Source organism: Anomaloglossus baeobatrachus, chromosome 4 (assembly GCF_048569485.1).
Source record: "Anomaloglossus baeobatrachus isolate aAnoBae1 chromosome 4, aAnoBae1.hap1, whole genome shotgun sequence".
Lineage (NCBI taxonomy): Eukaryota > Metazoa > Chordata > Amphibia > Anura > Aromobatidae > Anomaloglossus > Anomaloglossus baeobatrachus.
In genome coordinates this window covers 645,406,260-645,428,212 of record NC_134356.1, presented here as the reverse complement: position 1 = coordinate 645,428,212, position 21,953 = coordinate 645,406,260, and the positions used below count along the sequence as shown (strand labels likewise).

Here is a 21,953-nt window from a genome sequence, read left to right as displayed (position 1 = left end):
CAATGCCCCCGCCGTGTTCCAAGACTTCGTGAATGACATTTTCCGGGATTTGTACCTTTCTGTGGTTGCATACTTGGATGACATCCTCATTTTCTCTCCCGATCTTGCCACCCATCGGAGGGATGTCATCCGGGTACTCAAGAGGCTCTGCGCCCATTCTTTATATGCCAACCTGGAGAAGTGTGTCTTTGAGTGTGAATCCTTGCCGTTCCTGGGATATATCGTGTCCAGTCAGGGGTTAGCAATGGATCTGGGGACGTTGGAGACAGTGATGAACTTGCCTAAGCCCCGCTCGCTGAAGGTGATCCAGCGATCTTGGGGGTTCATCAAATACTATCACCAATTCATTCCCAACTTTTCAACGGTAGCAACACCCATCATTGCCCTTACCCGCAAGGGCGCTAATCCCAAAACGTGGACATGGGAGACGGTAGAGGCTTTTCATGCTCTTAAAACCCACTTCTCCAGAGCCCCCATCCTCCATCGTCCAGATGTCTCCAAACCCTTCCTACTAGAAGTAGACACCTCTTCAGTCGGTGCAGGCGCAGTCCTGTTTCAGAAGAATGAATGAAGAAGGAAGCATCCGTGCTTCTTTTTCTCAAAAACCTTCTCTCCGGCCGAGAGGAACTACTCCATAGGGTATAGGGAGTTACTGGCGATGAAGTTAGCATTCCAGGAGTGGCGGCATCTCCTGGAGGGTGCGAAACATCTGTTCGAGGTTTTTTCTGACCATAAAAACCTCACATACCTCCAGACAGCACAACGCCTGAATCCAAGGCAGGCTCGTTGGTCTCTGTTCATCTCCCGGTTCCGCTTTATTACTCACCACCTGGCCGGTGAGAAGAATGTACGGGCCGACGCCTTGTCGCGTTGTATGATCATTTTGGAGGAAGAAGAAGAGCCCCATCTTATATTACCCCCCCGGACAGCTTGAGGATGGTCACCCCCACTTCTATTGACCAGGTGCCACCTGTCAAGACCCTCGTTCCCCCTTAGCTACGGAACGAGGTGCTATCGTGGGCCCATGCCTCCAAAGTCGGGGGTCACTTCGGGGTCAAAAGGACCATAGACCTAGTGGCCAGGCATTATTGCTGGCCGAGATTAGCCCAGGACATACAGGAATATGTGGGAGCCTGTATGTCGTGTGCGCAGAATAAACCGTCCCGGCAGAGACCTGCGGGTCCTCTTCACCCGCTGCTGGTGGCGGATAGTCCCTGGGAAGTGGTGGGGATGGACTTCCTGGTAGATCTGCCCAAGTCAGCAGGGCACAGGGTCGTGTGGGTCATCACTGATCACTTTTCTAAGATGCTACACTTGGTGCCTTTCCTGCGACTCCCGACGTCACGCGTCCTCTCCTCCTTGTGCATTCGGCATGTATTTAGGTTGCATGGCATGCCTGACAAGGTGGTGAGTGATCGGGGTCTCCAGTTCGCGTCTCGCTTCTGGAGGGAACTCTGCAAGCTCTTGCAGATAGAGCTTAACATGTCTTCCGCATACCATCCCGAGACCAATGGACTGGTGGAGAGGACCAATCATACCCTGGTAATCTACCTCCGCCACTTCATCTCCGCGCACCACAACAACTGGGCTAACCTCCTTCCTTGGGCCGAATTTGCCATCAATATTGCGGTCCATGAGTCCTCTGGCCAGACCCCGTTCCTGCTTAACAATGGACAACATCCCAGAATCCCGGTCCCGATGCCCATTACGTCACCCAATCCTATAGTGGAGGATTGGGCGACCGAGGCCCGGAAGATCTTGGATAACACCCATGAGGCCCTTAAGAGGGCGAAAGACCGGATGGTGACGACGGCTAATGCGCACCGCCGCCCTGCCCCATCTTTCGCCCCTGGTGACCTAGTGTGGCTGTCCTCTAAAAATATCAACCTACGGGTAGAGGCAGCCAAGTTCGCTTCTAGGTACCTAGGCCCGTTTAAAGTCTTAGAGCAGGTAAACCCAGTGGCATACCAGCTCCAACTCCCTCCACGCTTATCTATAGCCAATACCTTCCATGTGTCCCTTCTGAAACCCGTACGACTTAATAAGTTCTCGGGGTCCCTACCGACCCAATCCGTCTCTTCGTCCGACGACCCTGAAGTATAGGAGTTTGCAGGGGCAAAAGTCATACGGGGCAGAAGATACTACCTTGTGGAGTGGGCTGGTCATGGCCTGGAGCATGGGCACTGGGAATTTGAGAATCAGATCCGTGCCCTGGGTTTGGTAGCAGCCTTCAAGCACAGGTGGGAGGGGGGCCCTAGACAGGGGGGTAATGTTACACCTCGTGGCTCCCCTATTGCAAGGAATGATGTGGTCTCCCATTCCTTGTCTGCCACGAGCCCTCCTGCTCAACAGTGCCAAAGGTCTGGGAGACTGCGCAATGTGCAGAGGATAGCTGCTCAGGGAAGCAGCAAGAGTTTCATTATCCCTGCACATTGTGAAACCCTGGATCCCGCCTCTATGTCCCAGAGGCAGGAAGATACGCATGTGCACCACGTGGCATGTTTTGATTCGCCCACTGACGTCACACGGCTTGATGACGTGCCGCAAGCCGATTGCTTTGACATCAGTGAGGCCGATGACGTGGTGAACCCTGACTGGCTGGGCTGGGACGTCATGGACCCTGGTTGGGCCAAGTCCGTCGGCTCCGCCTCGCGCCCGCCTTTGGATGGAGCTGCGCCTCTTTAAAAGCTCCCCTTGCCAATATGGCGGCGCGCGACCGTTCTCTATTGTTGGATGTCTAGCAGCGTGCTGCTACGCCGCTGTTCAGGCATTTTTGTCTACTTGTGGGCTTTGCCCTTACTGCCCAAGCAGTACCTTGTTTGCAGGCCGTGTTCCTGCCCTCGGTGAGCTCCTCAGGACTCGCCTTATTGTTAAAGCACACGTGCGTGGGCACCGCTGTGCTACCCTCGTGCCACATTTCCGTGACTCCCGTTTGGGCACACGTGCGTGTACACCACTGTGCTTCATCATGGAACAAGTACACCGAGCTGTGAGCCCCGTTTCATACAACCCTCATGGGTTAGGGCGAGCTGGTGTATGCAGATCGCCTGTGACGTAGCAGACGATCGTCAGCAGCAAGCCGCTCACTCTTCAACCGTAGCAGCGGTCCCCTACACCGCACAGTGGACCTTGACCGGCGGAAGCTGTCTCTATACCATCTTGGCACGCTTCCCCGGGTCCCCCCCGATAACACCCCCTTTGTTCCCTATTCTGTTTTTGCACCCAGTCTACCCTCAATCATAATACTGTATCTGGAACAAATCCCCCTTACTTATTGTACTGTGTCCTCATAATCCCCCCTTGCTCCCAATATTGTGTATGCACCCAACCCCCTCCACTCCCCATGCTGTCTGCACCCATCCCTTTTCTCAATGCTCAAAGTGTCTTCAAATACCCCTCCTTTTCTGTAACAGCACCCATCTTCCCCTCCCTCCTCATTCTGTGTAATCATGCATCCCCCCTTTGCTCCCCAAATTATGTCCTCAAATAACTCCCCCCAATAGCAATAAATCTTCAGTATCTTTAGCTACACTGGAGCACTGACTTCCAAAGCTGTGTGCACCTCTGTGGCACCACTGAGTGATGTCCGCATCATGATCAGATGACCTGATCACATTGCTGATACTGCCCTGACCCAGAAGTGTCAGCAAGCAGGGCTTCAATTCTACTTGTGTCTGAAAGATGTGAATCAAATAGATTACTGGAACTGGCACGCTGCCTGACTCCCACTATGTGAGGGCAACAAAATGCAGCCTCCGAGGAGACAACTACGACCGCTGCCTCATGTGACCCAAAGGTGCCACACTGCTGGCTGAGCCCGGAGCAAGAGCACTGCCCGTCCCCCTAGGATACACTACTGACTAGATGTACATACATTTTATTGATTATCAACCCCCTCCTTGTGCCATATAAATCCTGCAAAATGGCAGGCAGTCTTTGTATGAAGCAAATTCCCGAAAATGTTGGATTTGCTAAAAATAATTATGGGAAATACTAATTTAATTAAATTAGTTTAGCATCGATGCGCTCATCCTTACTATAAAGTAAAACAAAAATCTCCATTGCTGGAGGTGCCGGACTTACGAAATGTATCACATAAAATTTCACATTTATTTTAGTGCATTAAAATTTGCCAAATGTTAAAAACAAACATGGAAAGAGAGGGGTAAAAAAGGGGGGAAATGACCAACGCATTTCAGTCTAAATATGGGACTATTTATAAAGACATATGATTAAAGCTTAGGCTGAAACGCATCATTCGTTTTCCCCTCCCTCCCCCCTCCATGTTTGTTTTTTAACTGTTTGACCATCTGTACTAAAATGAATGTGAAATTTTATGTGATATTTCTCATCAGTCCAGACTTTTCAGCCCTGGAATTTTTTGTTTTACATTGTGGATCTTCTGCACTGCTCAAGCGTCCGTGAGATGGATTGGAGACTGAACCTTCTATTCAGTAGGTGAGCTGACACTTTCTTTTTCGAGTTTCTCCTTACTATAAACATAACCTGACATAACACGCATCTCACTGCAACATCTAAAGAGAGATACACATCAATCAAGTATCATTTTTAATACCGATGCCTTGTTGTCGGATAGAGGACCGTTGTGACCTCTTAGATGCTACTTGCTCCCTCTACATCCTATAAAACTATGGTCCCCCTCAAGATGGAGATAAACAATGAGTGTTTCACATGCTTCCTTATTCCAGTTTCACTGGTAGCTTTGGCAGAGAAATTAGGAGCCATCATATCTTGGAGAGATTGTTTCTGAAGTTGGGCCTTCATATCTCACCCTCTCTAAACTTTTTGTAGTCAAACCATATCAGCTTTCAATAGCAAATATGATCATATTTGCCCTGAATTTTCCATTCCTTTGATACATTCATGTCTTAGATTATTTTGATATTATTATTTGAAATATTATTAAAGAGTTTTTGTCCTTTTACATAAAGCACAATGAGGTCTATTTATCCTTTTACATACATTTTATTTTGAGCTTCTGTTGGCTTTAGATACCATTTATAATAAGATATGATAATTTTATTGACTTGCAAATCCAGTATGTTCTGAATATTATCACTAATTGTAATCCTGACCAAAAGTGTAAGGTAAACATTAAGCATGAAGGAAAAGGCTTATCGGATCCGACATAACAAAGCTTTTTAAAAAAATATGTAACATTTACCTGTTTTATAGTTATGACTGCTTGTGTGATAATACATGGCACGCGTGGGTAAGTAAATATTGTCATTTTATGCAATCACCAAGATAACGACTCCTTCAAGGTCTATATAAGTAAAGCTCCATCCGTTACAGGACTACTCAAGAAAATACTATTCGATAGTAAGTATTGCTGACTTTAAATTTCTTCAAACTTGTCTTTTTTCAAGATTTTAAATTTCACAAGAATTACGTATTCCTATTATTTTATATTAGAATATTTTAGAGACTATTACAGGTGCTTGCAATTACAATTCCTTATCATAATCTCACACTAAGTCAATGAAAGCTATAGCTGCATTAACATTTCAGTACGTTTCAGAGCTGAAATCTCATAATAATAATAATAATAATAATTTTATTCATTTATATAGCGCTGTTAATTCCACAGCGCTTTACATACATTGGCAACACTGTCCCCATTAGGGCTCACAATCTAGAGTCCCTATCTGTATGTCTTTGGAGTGTGGGAGGAAACCGGAGTACCCGGAGGAAACCCACGCAAACACGGGGAGAACATACAAACTCCTTGCAGATGGTGTCCTTGGTGGGATTTGAACCCAGGACCCCAGCGCTGCAAGGCTGCAGTGCTAATCACTGAGCCACCGTGCTTGTATAGTTTATTCTAAACATTATGGGAAGCGTCGTCAATGTATCCATTGATGTCCATTAATCTGGGGATCATCCACATAAATAGGGTATCAATCCAATACGGATTGATCTGGGGTGACTCATGTGGCTCCTGTAGCTCTGTATTTTAGAGCACTAGGTATTTTCTTCCCTAAAATTTGCAGTAGTTTGGAACATGTTATATATTTTAGATTTTTTTGGCAACAGATTCCCTTATAAGAGTGCCATATTACAGTCTGCCAATAATTGTAGACACAAACTTTTCACCTTTATCCAATATCAACCAATATAATTGTATCCGTTAAAAAAAAAGGACAAATATAAATAATATAATTATGCAAAATATTTCACTACACAAATCCTATTACTAGAAGCCTATAAATATGATACACAATTTTAATTATAAAATATTAATTTTATTGAGATTACATTGAATAGATTTTAAAACAATAACATTTTTGGGAGTAAAGGCGCTGATAACAGGATAAATTACACATAGTGTGGGTAGGCAAAATATATAAAATGACTGGTCTGGATGTATGGAAAGAAATGGCCAAAATGCAGAAGTATATTAAAATATAAAGAAACACTTTACATTTACAAAAAACTAGTAGTAAAAATGTAGTCGATGACAGTGATGAGTGTATAAATATGGAAAGGCACCATAAAAAATTATATATATAAATATATATATATATATATATATACTGCTCAAAAAAATAAAGGGCACACTTAAACAAGGATTTTGTATTTTGGTGTCCCCTTTATTTTTTTCAGCCATGTATATATATATATATATATACATATACATATACACACATACACATACATATATATATATATATATATATATATATATATATATATATATATATATACTTATTTATTTATATTAGATATGTTCATTTAAAGATCCATTACAAATATACATATGAATCCCAATGGCCAAAATGGCAGTGCAGTACAGCATGCAGATGTAAGGTACTAATAGACAATTACAGTGACAGTGCAAAAAGAAATATGAAGCAGTGTAGCATAATATTATGGAGCCACAATAAACAAGCAGAGCCAATTGAAATAATGTCTTATAGTAGACTGGATCCAAAAAATAAAAATACTGTAGAGATTAAAGCACAATACTGAAATAAGATATTGCTACACAGCAGATTAAAGCCCAAAGTGGCAGAGCAAATAAAAGTTAGGAAACATTGATCTATAAAGTAATGTTTCACATCAGATAGACCAGAAATAATAACATGATAAGATTTATATACCAGAGCGCAGTATGCAGAAGTCCGACGCGCGTTTTGCCCTCAGCTTTAATGAGGAAAATCTTATTAGGTTCCTGGACATGGTCCTCAAGAAGTTCTAACGGAGAAGAGTTGAAGGCCATGTCCATTTTTGAAAAGACTAGATTTACATAAAGGGAAACAAAAGAAAAACATGATCAGATTCAGGATAACAACAGCATTTACACCAGTTAAAAAAATACATGCTTATGATAAGTGATGGGAGGTCTATAAGTGGATTGACCCATGAACATTTTACACTTTTTTTCACAGGATAAGTGACTAATGTAGGATCCCTGATGATCTCACTGTTATGACCCCAATTAATAATGAGAACAAGGGTCCCATGTTCCCATATTGAATACATATGTGATAATTTGTATACACTAAAGGCTCCCATACACAATAGACAGTTGAACTCAATGATATTGTTGGGTTCAGACGACACTAATGTGATTAGGGCCAATTGATCATCAGGGTAGATGTCAATTTCCGACTGCCGATCAGTTTGTTCTCCATGAGATAATCTGATGGCAACTATGTCTGTTGGCATTTTTTTCCACAAAAAACACAGGATCAAGCATTCCTGTATATGGAAGAGACAGCAAAGATGACTGTCTTCCGACAGCTAACTAATATACAGTATATGACAAGCTTAAGACTCCATTCACTATCCACTGTGGTTCTCCTGAATATAAATCAGGGTCTTATGTTATTTGTTGCTCTGAAAAACGTGTAAGTGCTTATTTTCAGAGAAAGTCTTATATTTAGTTAAACATGGTTTCAATTTTATTCCCTTTGAGCTGCTAAGTTTACCTTAAAAGAAATCAGACACCCCCCAAAAGAATCGCACTTACCAGATCAAATTAGAGTTGGCAAGTGAATGGGCTCTCACATACAAATCTGCATCATTGTCAGATCCCCCTGCGTTCCACAGTAGTTGCTCACCCTGCTGGTCTGAAGCATTATCACTCATGCAGAGTTATATAGAGTAGAGTGATACTGTGACCCAATGTGTGTTTGTGTGTGGGAGCAGAGTGATGCTGCAACTCAATGTTTGTGTGAGAGCAGAACGGCAAGGGACCTGACATAGATGCAGATCTCCATGTGAGAGCCCATCCACTATCAGTACTTGTCAGCTGTAATTGTTTAGGGTCTGGTGAGTGCAAATCTATGAGGATATCTGCTTCCATTTGGGGGCGTCCTCTCTTTTGGGGCTATGTTCTCTCTTTTGGGGTGTCTAATTTCTATAATGAAGTGTCCTGCTGTATTTTTTTTACTTTTTTAGCTGCTTGGACACTTCCTTATTGAATTGCATTTAGGGCTTATTTTTGGAGTAGGACTTACATTTTAAGCATAGTCCAAAAAGGCCAAAAAAATCTTGTTAAAGATTATTTTCGAGGAAGGTTTTATTTTCAGGGAATCACTGACACAGATAGCAGATTACAACACGCACCTACTTTCATCAGGGCCTTAGACTTTGAGCAGAATAGAAATGTTCAGAATTGAAACAAGACCCCTGTTTTAATAATCGATGTGGGATACATAAAGATCATAGATTCTAGCTTCTAAAAATACCTTCATTAGGTGCACCCTTGCTTACCTAATCTACACCAATTGTATGCATGAGATACTCCATACTGGAGCTTTAGCTCAGGTGAGGAAACTTTGTAGGTTGGAGGAGTTCCAGTCACAACTAGGTCATGAAGCTTATGAGGGACAAAAAGATCCTTTTGGCCTTTACGAGATCACCTCTTGGTGGACCCTGTTGGAGATTTTCTATTGAGGTCTATACATTTTAGGTTACTACTCCTTTAGTAATGATCCTAAGAAGAAGCAAAAAAGCTAAAAAAGCAAGTCTTCTGTTCTGAACAAAGAAGTAGAGAATCCTGTTAGTACGGTAGTAATTGACATATAAGAATTCAATCATTTTTCTCCTCTTTAATATTATACAGAAAGCATCTGGATCCTTAATAACTTGCTAAGCAAATATGAAGGTCTTTCTCTGCCTTGGTTTCCTTCTGTGCTTGTATCTCAGCTCTGAAGCAAAAGTCTATTCCAAATGTGAGCTGTACAGAATCTTTCAGCAAACTGGACTGGCTGAATATCATGGCTACAGCGCTGCAAACTGTATGTATACAATAACGAGGACAGTGTAATACAATTATCTGTGAGTTGTACTAAACTAACCTTTCTTTGGAGACATTTGAAGGCTGGGGTGGGTTCTCTAAGCTTTGACCTCTGTAAACTGTGAAAAATTGGCTTCAGTGCTGGAATATGACTGTGACGCCCTGGACAAGCCAGGTAGTCACAGATAGAGCCCCGCATAACACCAGTCCCCTCACTAGGTAACACCAGCCAACCACTTAACACCCTAGTCACCTCCCTCGGGGCTGGATGGACACACCAGGGGAGGGAGCCAGGTGGTTGAACACGCCCACTGAGGAGTTCAGACAGCCTGAGGCAGGAAAACACAAGGCAGTTGTAACGCCTGCCTGGATCCACAGACTCAGATGGGCTGTAATGGGGAGGCTAGAGGGAAGCCACTCACCAAGCAGGACCCCCAGAACACTGAAACCCTTTAACCCCTATACAGGGATTTGGAATTACACAGGGCTCTGGTGATCACTACCTGTGGAAGGCTGCAGTCCGATGAGAGTAGTCGTCAGGCAGGGTCAAACCAGGAATTGCGGAACAGGGACAGAATCGGCATGACGTAGTCAGCAAACGTAGCAGAGGTCAAATCCGGATCGGGCAGCAAGGTACAAATGCAGTAGGCAGGAGGGTAGTCAGAAAACACGCAGAAGTCAGCACACAGGAATAACCAAACAGAAGGACATAACAGGAGCCAGGAAAATCAGAACTATCTCTGGCAGTGGTCATGTGACAGGAGGGGAAATAAGAAGGGTGTGGTGTCTTCCCATTGGCTGTAGCTGAACGCTGGCAACTTCAGCTGGAACACACATGCCACCCACAGTCAGCCAGTGGTACTGCAGATCCCAAGATAACCCAGCCCAGTGGATGATCGGAGCCTGCGCCCACCGGCGCCGCTGGCATCGACTCCTCTCCCATCACCAGCACCATCCACAGCAGGAACATGGCGTCACCTGGCGATCAGAGCAGAAGTTGCTGGAGCAGACTCCAGCGGTGACGCAACAGCAGTTCAGTTTTGACAGTTCAGTTTGAGAGTGAAGTGGAGGAGGTCAGGCCTGTGGGACAGTCCTGTGACAGACTGAAAGGTGCTGGGGTTGGAGCCCGGGCACCTTTGGCTAGGAGGCATACGGAGGCCTATGTCTGCAGGAGCCGAGAAGATGGCTCGGTGGAACCGTGATGGACTGGGACAGGGTAGTGGCCCACCGGTACCGACCCGGGGAACCGACTCGGAAACCGGAGCACAAGAGGGAGTACTCAGACCCTGAAACGAGGTCTAGAAACTACTGTACTGAGTTAGTTAACTGATTGCGGTCTGGACTTGAGGTCCTTTCCCACCCAAAGTCCCTCATAGAAGACAACAGCCCAATGAGGGTGATAAGCAGCCACCACCACGGCTCAGAGATCCCACGGGCTAGCGTCTGTGGGCAAATGGGCTCTTCCGACATCCACAAGCCGGGGATCAGACTCCTGACGCTGCAAGCACAGGTAGTCCAACATCTCAAACAGGTGCAGGAGAAAGGCAGAGACCACCAACCGGGTGGGGGAACCCAACTGCAGCTGGCTGTGGACACCGACCACCATCACTTTGGTTTACCAGAGACTCGAGTGTTTCATTCTAATAGTGAGTACACCAGTGCCCTCCGGCCACCCATCTCCCTGCACCGCCAACGCACCCCCAACGGATCCCGGGGCCACCATCCCTGCCCACAGAGGGGTTAACAACTTGCTGCATACCATGTCCCTCAGGTGCCCCGTAACTGCAGCGGTGGTGTCAACCTTCACCACATCCCGTGGGTGGCGTCACAAACTTAAAAAACGGCTCCGGCCATACACCTACATCCCCAAACCGCCAACCCCTTTTTGGTCGGAGTGACTGCAGGACCCCCGGGTCCGGAGACCCTGGAGCCACCCACTGAAGGTCCGGCCCTGGGCAGCTCGGTTGCAGCTGAGCATGGGGTGGCACATGACACTCATTGCAGGAACACATCTATAGGGGACATATATCTATAGGGTGCATATGACACAGTGGCACCTAGACCATGGTACCTGATAGAGGATCTAAGGTGCCTCTGACTCATAAAAAGATTGACACCAGTATAATCATTGGCACATGGTAGTTACAGATTTTGCTTTAAATTAAACTACCGAGCTTCCACCTTTATTGAATAAAGGCAAGAAAGACCGATAGGAGCGAAAGATCATATCAGTCTTCAATAGAAGGCCAACATTATCATTTTTACATGCATCTGTGACATAGGAGGGTAAAAAAGTGCCGCAATCTGACTGTAGAACATAGGTTCCAACATTGCTGTTACCAAAAGAGGGACATTAAGGGTATGTGCGCACGTTGCTTTTTACCTGCTTTTTACCTGCTTTTTTGCTGCTTTTTCTTCTGCGCTGTTTAATGCCAAAATGGATGTGTTCTTCTATTCAAGCAAAGTCTATGGGAATTTGGGTTTCTTGTTCACACTATGTTGTTCAAAATGCTGCCTTTTTGTGGCAGAACTTTGGTCAAAAACTCAGCTTTGCAGTGCAAAACCCAAATGGCAAAAACAATTGACATGTTGCTTCTTTGAAAAGCTGAGTTTTTGACCAAAGTTCTGCCTCAAAAAGGCAGCATTTTGAACAATATAGTGTGAACAAGAAACCCAAATTGCCATAGACTTTGCTTGAATAGAAGAACACATCCATTTTGGCATTAAACAGCGCAGAAGAAAAAGCAGCAAAAAAGCAGGTAAAAAGCAGGTAAAAAGCAACGTGCGCACATACCCTAAGGCTATGTTCACACAATGTTTTTTTTCCCTGCTTTTTGTTTTGCAGCAAAACCTGTTCTCTTCCGAAAAGAAGATTTGGCTGCATTTTGATATGTGTTTTTAGCTGTATGTTTTATGCATTTTTAGCTGTGTTCTTGATGTGTCACTTATGTACAATAATATTTAAATACAGTTATTTTCTTTCAACACAAAAGCAACAAAAATGCAGCAAAAAATGCAATTGGGTTGTTCTACTATCATTGCTTTCAATGATGGAAAAGCAGCAAAAACACTGAAACAATTGACACACTGCTTTTTTAAAAAAAGCAGCAATTTGACATTCAAAGAGCACCAATCACCAGAATTTTCCTATATAAACTAAAGCCAGTGCTTTAATGACGCTATCATGCTGATTCTATACATTCCTTTAGTTGTGAGATCGGATGTAGTTTTTGAAATACATGCAAGTAAAGTTACAAAAATGTACAGCTTTTTGATTGACAGCAGCTGCCGAATAATATGTGGGTTGGGTTTTGCTGTCTATTCCCTCCCCTGTCTGCTGCCTGGCCTCTGTAGATGCTAGACTGTACGGGCTGTATTTCTAACATCCACCTATCATGTGACAGAAATTATTCATACCTGGAAGGAGCCCATGCAGTCTAGCATCTACAGAGGCCAGGCAGCAGACAGGGGCGGGAATAGACAGCAAAACCCCACCCACATATTAGCTATTCGGCAGCTGCTGCCAATCAAAACGCTGTACATTTTTGTAAGTTTACTTGCCTGTATTTCAAAAACTATACATCCAATCTGACAACTAAAGGTATGTATAGACTCAGTATGATAGTGCCGGTATAGTGCTGGATTTAGGTTATATAGGAAAATCCTGGTGGTTGGTGTGCTCTAAATCAAACAAAGACAAAAGGTGTGTTCATGAGATTTCTGGAATCTCCTAGCTTTTGCTGATACTGTAGAAAGCCATTTATAATTTGCATAATACTCATGAAAAAACACAACGTGTGAACATAGAGTAAAGGGTGCTTTACACGCTGCGACATCGCTAGCAATCTCGTTAACAATGTGACACGCCAGATCGCAGATGCGATCTGATGAGATCGCACATAGATCGGTTTTATAGCACCGGTCACATGTGCGATCTCGGCAGATTGCATCTACGATCTGGCGTGTCACATCGCTAACGAGATCGCTAGCGATGTCGCAGCATGTAAAGCACCCTTAAGGGTATTAGGATTTGGTGCAGACATTTCTGAACCATTTCTGCATCTCTTGGCAGGAAAAATGCAGAGGCAAAAAACGCAAAATTTTACAGCGGTTTTGGGATGTGTTTTTGATGCAAGTTTTTCTTATTCATTAGAATGAGTGAAATCTGCAGAAAAAAAACACTGAAAGAATTGACATGCTGTAGATTTATTTCTGCACCAAATCGGAAAGGAGAAAATACTCAACATGTGTCTGAGACTTCAGGATTCTTATTGACTTTGCTGCAATCAGGGTGCAAAAATGCATAAAAAAACCTGATAAAAATGCAACGTGTGCACACAGCCTCAATCTTTGTCTGGTACCATGGGTCAATGTGACTCCATGCAGATTGATACAGCTAGTGATTTTTCTACATGGTATCAGACAAGGGTTAGCGGGTACTTTGCACACTATGACATCGCAGGTGCGATGTCGGTGGGGTCAAATTGAAAGTGACGCACATCCGGCATCGCAGGCGATATCGTAGTGTGTAAATCCTAGATGATACAACGTCGCAGTTACGCTGCATGACCCGCCCCCTTAATAAGGAGGCGGTTCGCCGGCCAGAGCGATGTTGTAAGGGGTAGTCGGACCCCTGGTAGTGAAGGAGCGGTTTTTCCCCCCCTGAAGACGCCACAGTAGTATGGTGGCAAATGGTAAATGTTAAATGGTAAAATGTTACCTGTCATAAACTGTTTCCCCACTAGGTGCCAGTGTAGAGCAGTGGTTCCCCTGGTAACAGTGACAGGGAAGGAAAGGGCACAGCAGCTGAGGTGGGGAAGGAAGGTCTCTGAATGCAGAGTCCAGTGTGCAGTGAGATGTGACTGGAGAAAGAAGTCTGAGGTGACGGGGCAGAGTGTGGAAGTGGTGCAGTGGCAGAAGAAGTGGAAGAGTCAAGACTAGTCCCAAAGCCGGTAGTGTGTACTACAGTGCAGTGCAGCTATCAGGGGGATAACAAGTGGCCCCTGCAGGCGAAGGGTAGTGCCCTGACAAAGACGTGAAGGTAAATGGAAACGCCCGTAGAAAACAAGTGAAGTAGTTCCCCCACAAAGAAGTGGAGAGGTGAGAACTTATCCGGAGCCGGTAGTCTGTGCTAGATCTGCCCTATAGTAAATCCGGGTTCAGTGTGCAGCTACTAGGGGGTTAACGCATGTCCCCTGCAGGCGAGGGAAGTTACCGGGGAAAGAGGAAACCGTCAGCAAGAAGTGTAAGCTGTAATCCGAAGTGACTTGATGCTGAAGGGTGTAAAGAAGAGCGGAAGTTGTGATCAATAAAATGTTTCTTAGTTCATCAACTGCCTGTCTGTGGCTCTTTACTGGGAGTGGTGAAGAGGCCAGTGAGCTGAGAGAAAAAGGTGTCACCGAGAAGCAAATTGCCCACATGGAAGTGTCCCTGCCACCTACACTCTGCCCCACAAACAACACCTCCGTTTTAACAGTGACGGCCGGGCCAGGGGTCAGCCTGCTGCCCCCTCGGCGGGAGACCGCGAATACACCCCCTGAGGCGCCCCCTGCCCCCGTTACAATGTCGCACAGCAGGTGAGTGCATGTGTAGCTGCCGTAGCGATAATAATCGCTACAGCAGCTATCACAATGATATCGCAGCTGTGACGGGTGCGGGGACTATCGTGCTCGGCATCGCAGCATCGGCTTGCGATGTTGTAGTGTGCAAAGTACCCCTTAGGCTCTCACTCATTCCTGCCATTATTAATGCTATGCAACGCATACTGGTTTGAATTGGGTTTACATCAGCCCTTATCCTGATTCACTACAAAAGAGTCACCCAAATTGCTGGGATGGTTTATGAAAAATTTGGTTTGTTGGCAATTATGGCAGACCTCACATCAGACACATCTCAACATGGAGACACATTCAATGCTTTCCATATGTACGTTATGTACTAGAGTTTAGTTAAAGGACCCCGATCTAGTTTCCATGTCTCTACTCCATGGCAGCCAGAAGATAGCGGTGGGAACTTGACTTGACGGCATCCTCGGAGTCTTTTTTGTTTAGTAAGGCTACCACGTCATTGAGTAATTGTGACATAGTGGAGTCATGCTAATTATATGTAGAGCACAGGATGCCGGCAGGTTGTAGGAAGTTCACAGCGCTCTGGTCCGGCCGCCATGGAGTCTTTACAAGGGTCCTGTGAGTCGTTTTGCTCAACTTCATTTAATCCTTTTCTGGATGCAATATAATTCCTCTCTTCACCACAAAGTTGTGAAGTCTCTAGTTAATATTTATCCACAAATTTCCACCATGACATTATTTTCCAACACTCATTCAATATGGTTTTGATTTTGATACTGTGACTTTTTAGAAGTCCTCAAACAGCTGCAGGGGTCCCAGTTGTAGTGAAAAAATGATGCTAAAATGGAATATTAGGTTTACAATGAAATTATCATTTATATAAATGACTCAAAAAATGTGTACTGAATAAAGCTGGGTCCTAACCTGGCAATTCAGTGTGGTAGTTTGCATCAAATGCACCAATCCCATGATAAAGCCGCCAGTAATCTTCCATGGTTCTGCAACAGCTGCAAGTGACACACTTAGCATCAGCATCATGTATTTTGCATTTACTTGAAGTTAATCCCCTTCACTTCTACAGATCCTGTGATCCTCAGGGGATGTTCTCAGTTCAACTACTGCAAATGCAGACACTTTTCAGCTTGGGAATGCTAGCACTTTAAGGAGGTTGTCCACTGCTTTTACATTGATGGCCCATCCTTAGGATAGGTCATCAATGTCTGATCAGCCGGGGTCTGACACCCGTGGTGTCGACAGCGGTAAGCAGACGGAAATATCTATTTTGCTGTCTAATATTAAATAAAATGTGCAGCTCACAGAATTATTAGAGATTGGGCAGTCGGTATGAGTCTGATGGAATATTAACCTATGTATTTCTCTTCCCAGGGATATGCCTTGCCTTCTATGAGAGTAGCTATAACACAGCCGCTGTAAACAACAATGGTCCAAGCCGTGACTATGGAATATTTCAGATCAACAGCAAATGGTGGTGCAATGATGGCAAAACTAGAGGAGCTGTAAATGCTTGTCACATCAGTTGCCAGAGTAAGTACAGTAATATATTAGTGTTGAGCGTATATACTAGGCACTATACGTTACCTGCACAAATATTAAGGTATTCGTGATATTAGTTACTTGTCGAGTATTTTGGTCCTCACCTCGTGAGTTTTAAGTCTCCTTCTCGCCCATGTTTGGTGCCTGATTTTCAGTCACTAAACATGCAGGGATTGCCTTCCTCTCAGCCTGAGAATACCAGCCCCCAGTTGTTCGCTTTATCTTGGCTGAGTATCAAAATTGGGGGGACCTCACAATGATTTTTTTAGTTATTTAAATAGGTTTAAAAAAAATTGTACCAAGACCAAAGTTTTTGCACCCTTAGGCCTCTGTCACACATCTGTGCCGCCGGTACGTGTTTGACATTTTTACACGTACCGGCGGCACGGAGACGCGTACACCAATGCTACCCTATGGTAGCAGGCACACACACGTAAAACAACACGGAACGTGTGTCCGTGTCCGTTTGTACGTGTGCATTTTCCAACACGCTGACATGTCCACGTATTCTCCGGCAGCATGTGTGTCACTCGGCCTGCATCTGTACCACACAGATGTAGTGTGCATGCGGTCCCATGTGACACGCGCCGGAGAAAACACACGTGTCAGAGAAAAAAAAAATCTTAACTCACCATCTCCAGCCCTCCTGTCTCTGCCGCTGCTGTCACTTGCTGCCGACCGCCACTCATTATTCTCATTTAATATTCACTTCACTGCGGCCGGCAGCAGCGGGGAGTCGGGAGGGCTGGAGACCGAAGATCAGCACCACGGACAGCAGGAAGGACCACGTGAGTATGCAAATTACCAGTTCTCCGTATGTTATCACGGATAGCACACGGAGAACACACGTGGCCCGCACGTACTGGAGACACGTACTTACCTACACGCAACATGCAGGGAAAATACGTGTCTTGTGGCACGTGCGTGATTTTCACGTGAGTGTTGCAGAGGCCTTAAAGGGTTATTCTAGATGTATCTCATGTCTAATATATGAGGATCTGGCAACCACTTTGTTAACATAATTCTCTAATGTAAGTTGGTGGACCCATATTTTTGACAAATTTATGGCATGTGTTAAAAATAAGTATATAATATTCTGAAATTCGAAATTGCCTAAATTTACTCTGAAAAACATGTAGGACACTATTCCCTTTGCTTCACACATTAATGTTCTTCAGTGCTTTGCTGTAACAGCTGTACAGTCTCCAGTATTTTTTGGCTTTTCCTCTCCAAGCTATATACAGTAGCTCAGTTTTGAGCTGTATTATCCTTTCACTATCCAAATTCCCCTTAAAATGGCTGCTGCATTCCTTGATTTTGCTTTTATTCAGACTTTGAAAGTCGCTCCTGATTGGCTGTGATATACAATATAATGTGATAGCTGCAGGGCATTGTAGGGTACCATCATGACCTCTGATTAAGTAAGCTTATTTGGTTGAGGCAATCTTTTTGCGGAGTGCAAAATGGCTTAACCATTTCAACTGATTTTTTGCTAAACAAATTTTAAATTCTTCAAATTTCACTGCGAAAAACTAATTCTTAAAATTTCAACAGAAATGTATCTTGCATCAAATAGATTCACTCATATCTTTTGCTTACCAAACATTTTACTCTGATTAGCCAATTTCTGCATAAGATGTATTTGAATAAAAGTACCAGTTTTCATGGTATTAAATCTATATATATATATATATATTTTTTAGGTCTCCTGAATGATAACATTTATGATGATATTGAGTGTGCTAAACGAGTTGTCAGAGATCCCCAAGGAATTTCAGCTTGGTAAGTCATTCATAAATATTGTACATCCTCCTTCACATATCCGTGTCTCCAGTATGTATGATGTCCATTTCTACACATACTGGAGACACAGACATATGTAGACAAATTAAAATCAATGGGTTTGTGCACATGTCTGTGATTTGACACGGACCCTGTGTCTATATGCTCGATATGGCGAAATGTCCATTTTCTGCCAGCAGCATGGATGTCACACTGACCGCATACTGATGTGACACGTACCGGAGGAAACATGTCACTTTAAAAAATTAGAAATTGTATACTTACCTGTCTCCGGCACTGCTGCTGCTTCCGGGTCCCACTCATTATGCTCATGAATATTCACTGCACTGACTGCAGACCCGGAAGCAACAGCAGCGCCGGAGACAGGTAAGTATACAATTTCATGCTGTCTGTGTGTTATCCGTATGTCACATGGACAGCACACTGATGCTATACACAGTAATACACGGATGGCACAACGGACCATGCAAAGCATTTTTTTTTTAGTAGGGAAGTGTAAAGGGGGCCTTAGAGATATTCTCTGTACAGTTAAAGAGGTTCCATTCCATCTCTAGAAAACAACAGTATCTATATCAAACAATACTATTAAATAAGTGTACAAAAGATAAGCAAGAGTATGAGTACAAATTACTAAATCATCAATGCTTTTCCTCACTAAAGGGCAAATATTTCTGTCTGTATTTGTTATGGCTGCTTCCAGTCCTTAAGTATTTGCCAATTTGTATTGCACTCACTGGAGGAAGTCCCAGGGGAAGGGGGGATGGGGAAGGGGAGTGGGGTTACATCAGTAAATTTGTCATTTCACTGCACAGTGAAAAGTTTTCCAAAAAAGTGAAATTTATTAGAACAGTTGGTACAAGTGGTGGAATTACATCGGTTCGTCTTGAATGCGATTACAGATGCAGTACAAATGTTTTGATTCAATCTGAGTCTATTTAAAAAATCATAGCACTGTTGATGTAGGTGAGGCCATGGTGGTATCTGGTGCTATACAGCGCCTTGTTTTCACCACTTGTACCATCTGATCTAATAAATTTCACTTTTCTGCATAACTTCTGAGTGTGTAGTGAAAATTCCTTACAAATCCTATCTATAAATACAAAGTAAAAGGAACCTTTAAAAAGGCCTTCATCTGTACTGTCTGAAAGGAGAACCTGTTTAGGTTGCTCATAGTGACCAATCAGAGCTCAGCTTTCATTTTATAGACAGCAACCAATGACAGCGCAGCTATCATTCTACCAAAGCTATGTGCAACAAGACCAGATTTTGGAGCAAAGCGAGGACACATGGAGGAAATATATTTGAAACACACAGAATTGGGGGATGGCAGATCGTAAACCTTTATATATAGGGCGGTAGAGATAGTCAAGAAGGTAATAGGTAGAATAGAGAGGAAATATATCTATTTTTTTAGTGTTTCTCTGCAGTATTTGTATTATACATGCATAGAGCTCTGTCACATATACATATTTATGTATACATTTATATATACATATAGGTCTGCTATATGCACATTTCTATACACACACATCTCTGCTACATACACTGGTTGTGCAGCCTTGTCTTTTAATTGTTTTTAATTTTTGTTCAATAAAGGTTTTGCTATTTTCTCATATTGGGTTGTGCTCAATTATGTGCAACGTCTTTCTCTCTGTTCTACATACACATTTATAGACACACATCTCTGCTACATGCACATTTATAGACACACATCTCTGCTACATGCACATTTATAGACACACATCTCTGCTACATGCACATGTCTACACACACATACTGATATCACATACATTATCAGACGTTGCTGTTCCTTCCAAGCATACGACTATTCACAAGACCTAAAAGTCCTGGCACTAATTGGGTGGTAAGACCAATAGCTGATCAAGACAAGCAGCCTCTGTACATGTCCCGGATCTTCTCTTTCCCTGGCCTGACCAGATAGATCAGTGTGGGGCTGTAGAAGAGAGAACAGTGAATGGGAAGGACAATGTGCCAGGATTCTCCTCCATCATAGGAAGCTGCCTGCGGACTATAAGAAAGACACTTTTTTAGCAAGATTTTTATTGGTAAAAACTAAATTTAATAGTAAGAAGAATACTGTACATTTATTGAAATAATATGTAATACTATGCACAGCACCAAAGGCTTGTCAGCTTTGTTCTAAAGGCCATTAGAAGATCACAGAACAATTAGAAGAGAAGCTTATGTTATCTATGCATGGGGAAGAGCAGGAAGCCTTGAGAAGCAGGGGCTTGTGGGAAATGTAGTTTCTGCAGTCACGTGGGCAGCACTGAAGAACCAGCAACTTCATACAACTCAGTCAAAATTATGAAGGTGCTGGAGCCAGAAAATTGTGTAAAAAATGTTCTCTTAGCAGGAGAAAATAGCCTAAAATATGCATGTTTTGCTACTTCTTGCTGTATTTTTTACATATGTTTTAGTACAAAATTTGACCCCACTCAGTACTATGGGTGAAATCTTCAGAAAAAATTGTGAAAAAATTGACATCCTGTAGATTTAAATCTGCACCAAATCTACAAGTTAAAAATAAGTAATCTGTGTGTGAGACGTCAAGATTCTCTTTCACTGTTTGCCAGAATTTTTACATGTGATTCCTAATGAAGGGATATAAAAAAAAATAGTGCTTGAAATCAAACTTAACTTATTTCTTTCATCCAAAAAAACCCCCTTATATTGATATTTGTTAACATATTTAATATTTCTTACTAACAGGGTTGCTTGGAAGAATCATTGCAGAGGACAGGATTTGAGCCGATTTACATCAGGGTGCTAAAAAGATTCAATGTATCTCCATATTCATCACAATAACATGTGCACTCAGATGATGTATCTATGTATAACACAATAAACCCTGAATGGCAAAAAAAATGTTTTTTTTTAAATTTTGTGGGGAAGGGAAGGAAATGGAAAGGGAAGAAGGAAGCCAGAAAGATAACACCTTTAACCAAGGCATGATTATTGCTAATTGAAAACTTTTCCCAATACCCCGCCATGATGACTTGAAATACAGTCAACATTGGCAATTTTTGTTGGTCTCTCAGGAGGCTTAATTCATGGTATGCAAATGACAGAAAATTAGCTCCTCCCAGTGGTGGAAAATAACTCTTGCTTCCCTCAACAATCTTAGGCTATGTGCGCACAGTGCGTTTTTCGTGGCGTTTTTGCGCGTTTTTCGGGTGCGTTTTTGGCCTCAAAACTGCATGACTTTGCTTCCCCAGCAAAGTCTATGAGTTTTCATTTTTGCTGTCCGCACACAACTGTTTTTTTAAGCTGCGTTTTTGAACTTGAAAAAAAAATTGGACATGTCAATTCTTTCCTGCGTTTTCTGCGTTTTCCGCCCATGCAATGCATTTGAAAAACGCAGCAAAACGCAGTGATCAAAAACGCAGCAAAACGCAGCCAAAAACGCACCAAATCGCGGTAACAATGCATGCGTTTTATGATGCGTTTTTTCGACGCAGGTGCGTTTTTGTGCGTTTTTAGCGGCCAAAAACGCACAAAAACGCAGCGTCAAAAAAACGCAGCGTGCGCACATAGCCTAATGGTCATTTACACCTGGAGCAGAAAGACAGATATAGAGGGAGGAGCTAGATGCCAACACAGACATAGAGGAGGCAGGAGCTAGAGGCCGACACTGACATAGATGAGGAAGGAGATAGAGGCCGACACATTCTGCTGAACATTCAATAGAACCAACTGTCATCTGTCCTGTGCTCTATAGAATTTTGCTCTGACCTCAG

At 43.4% G+C, this 21,953-nt stretch overlaps 1 protein-coding gene and 1 pseudogene across 1 annotated transcript; both read left to right on the top strand.

Annotated features, from left to right (window-relative positions):
- The first annotated feature begins 5,322 nt into the window (after window positions 1-5,322).
- On the top strand, window positions 5,323-21,081 carry LOC142302004 (lysozyme C-1-like). Its single transcript, XM_075343076.1, has 5 exons — window positions 5,323-5,343; window positions 9,095-9,269; window positions 16,222-16,380; window positions 18,093-18,171; window positions 20,926-21,081. Exons 2-5 carry the CDS (start codon window positions 9,131-9,133, stop codon window positions 20,984-20,986), a joined length of 438 nt encoding a protein of 145 aa, XP_075199191.1. The 5' UTR covers window positions 5,323-5,343; window positions 9,095-9,130; the 3' UTR covers window positions 20,987-21,081.
- A 68-nt stretch (window positions 21,082-21,149) lies between these two features.
- On the top strand, window positions 21,150-21,258 carry LOC142304856 (U4 spliceosomal RNA; annotated as a pseudogene).
- Window positions 21,259-21,953: the final 695 nt, after the last annotated feature.

Excerpts from the sequence above, each read along its gene's own strand:
- LOC142302004 (XM_075343076.1), top strand. The coding sequence starts at position 9,131 with ATGAAGGTCTTTCTCTGCCTTGGTTTCCTTCTGTGCTTGTATCTCAGC. Across the intron at positions 9,270-16,221 it reads TGGCTACAGCGCTGCAAACT|GGATATGCCTTGCCTTCTAT; the intron begins GTATGTATACAA and ends TTCTCTTCCCAG. Across the intron at positions 18,172-20,925 it reads CCCCAAGGAATTTCAGCTTG|GGTTGCTTGGAAGAATCATT; the intron begins GTAAGTCATTCA and ends TCTTACTAACAG.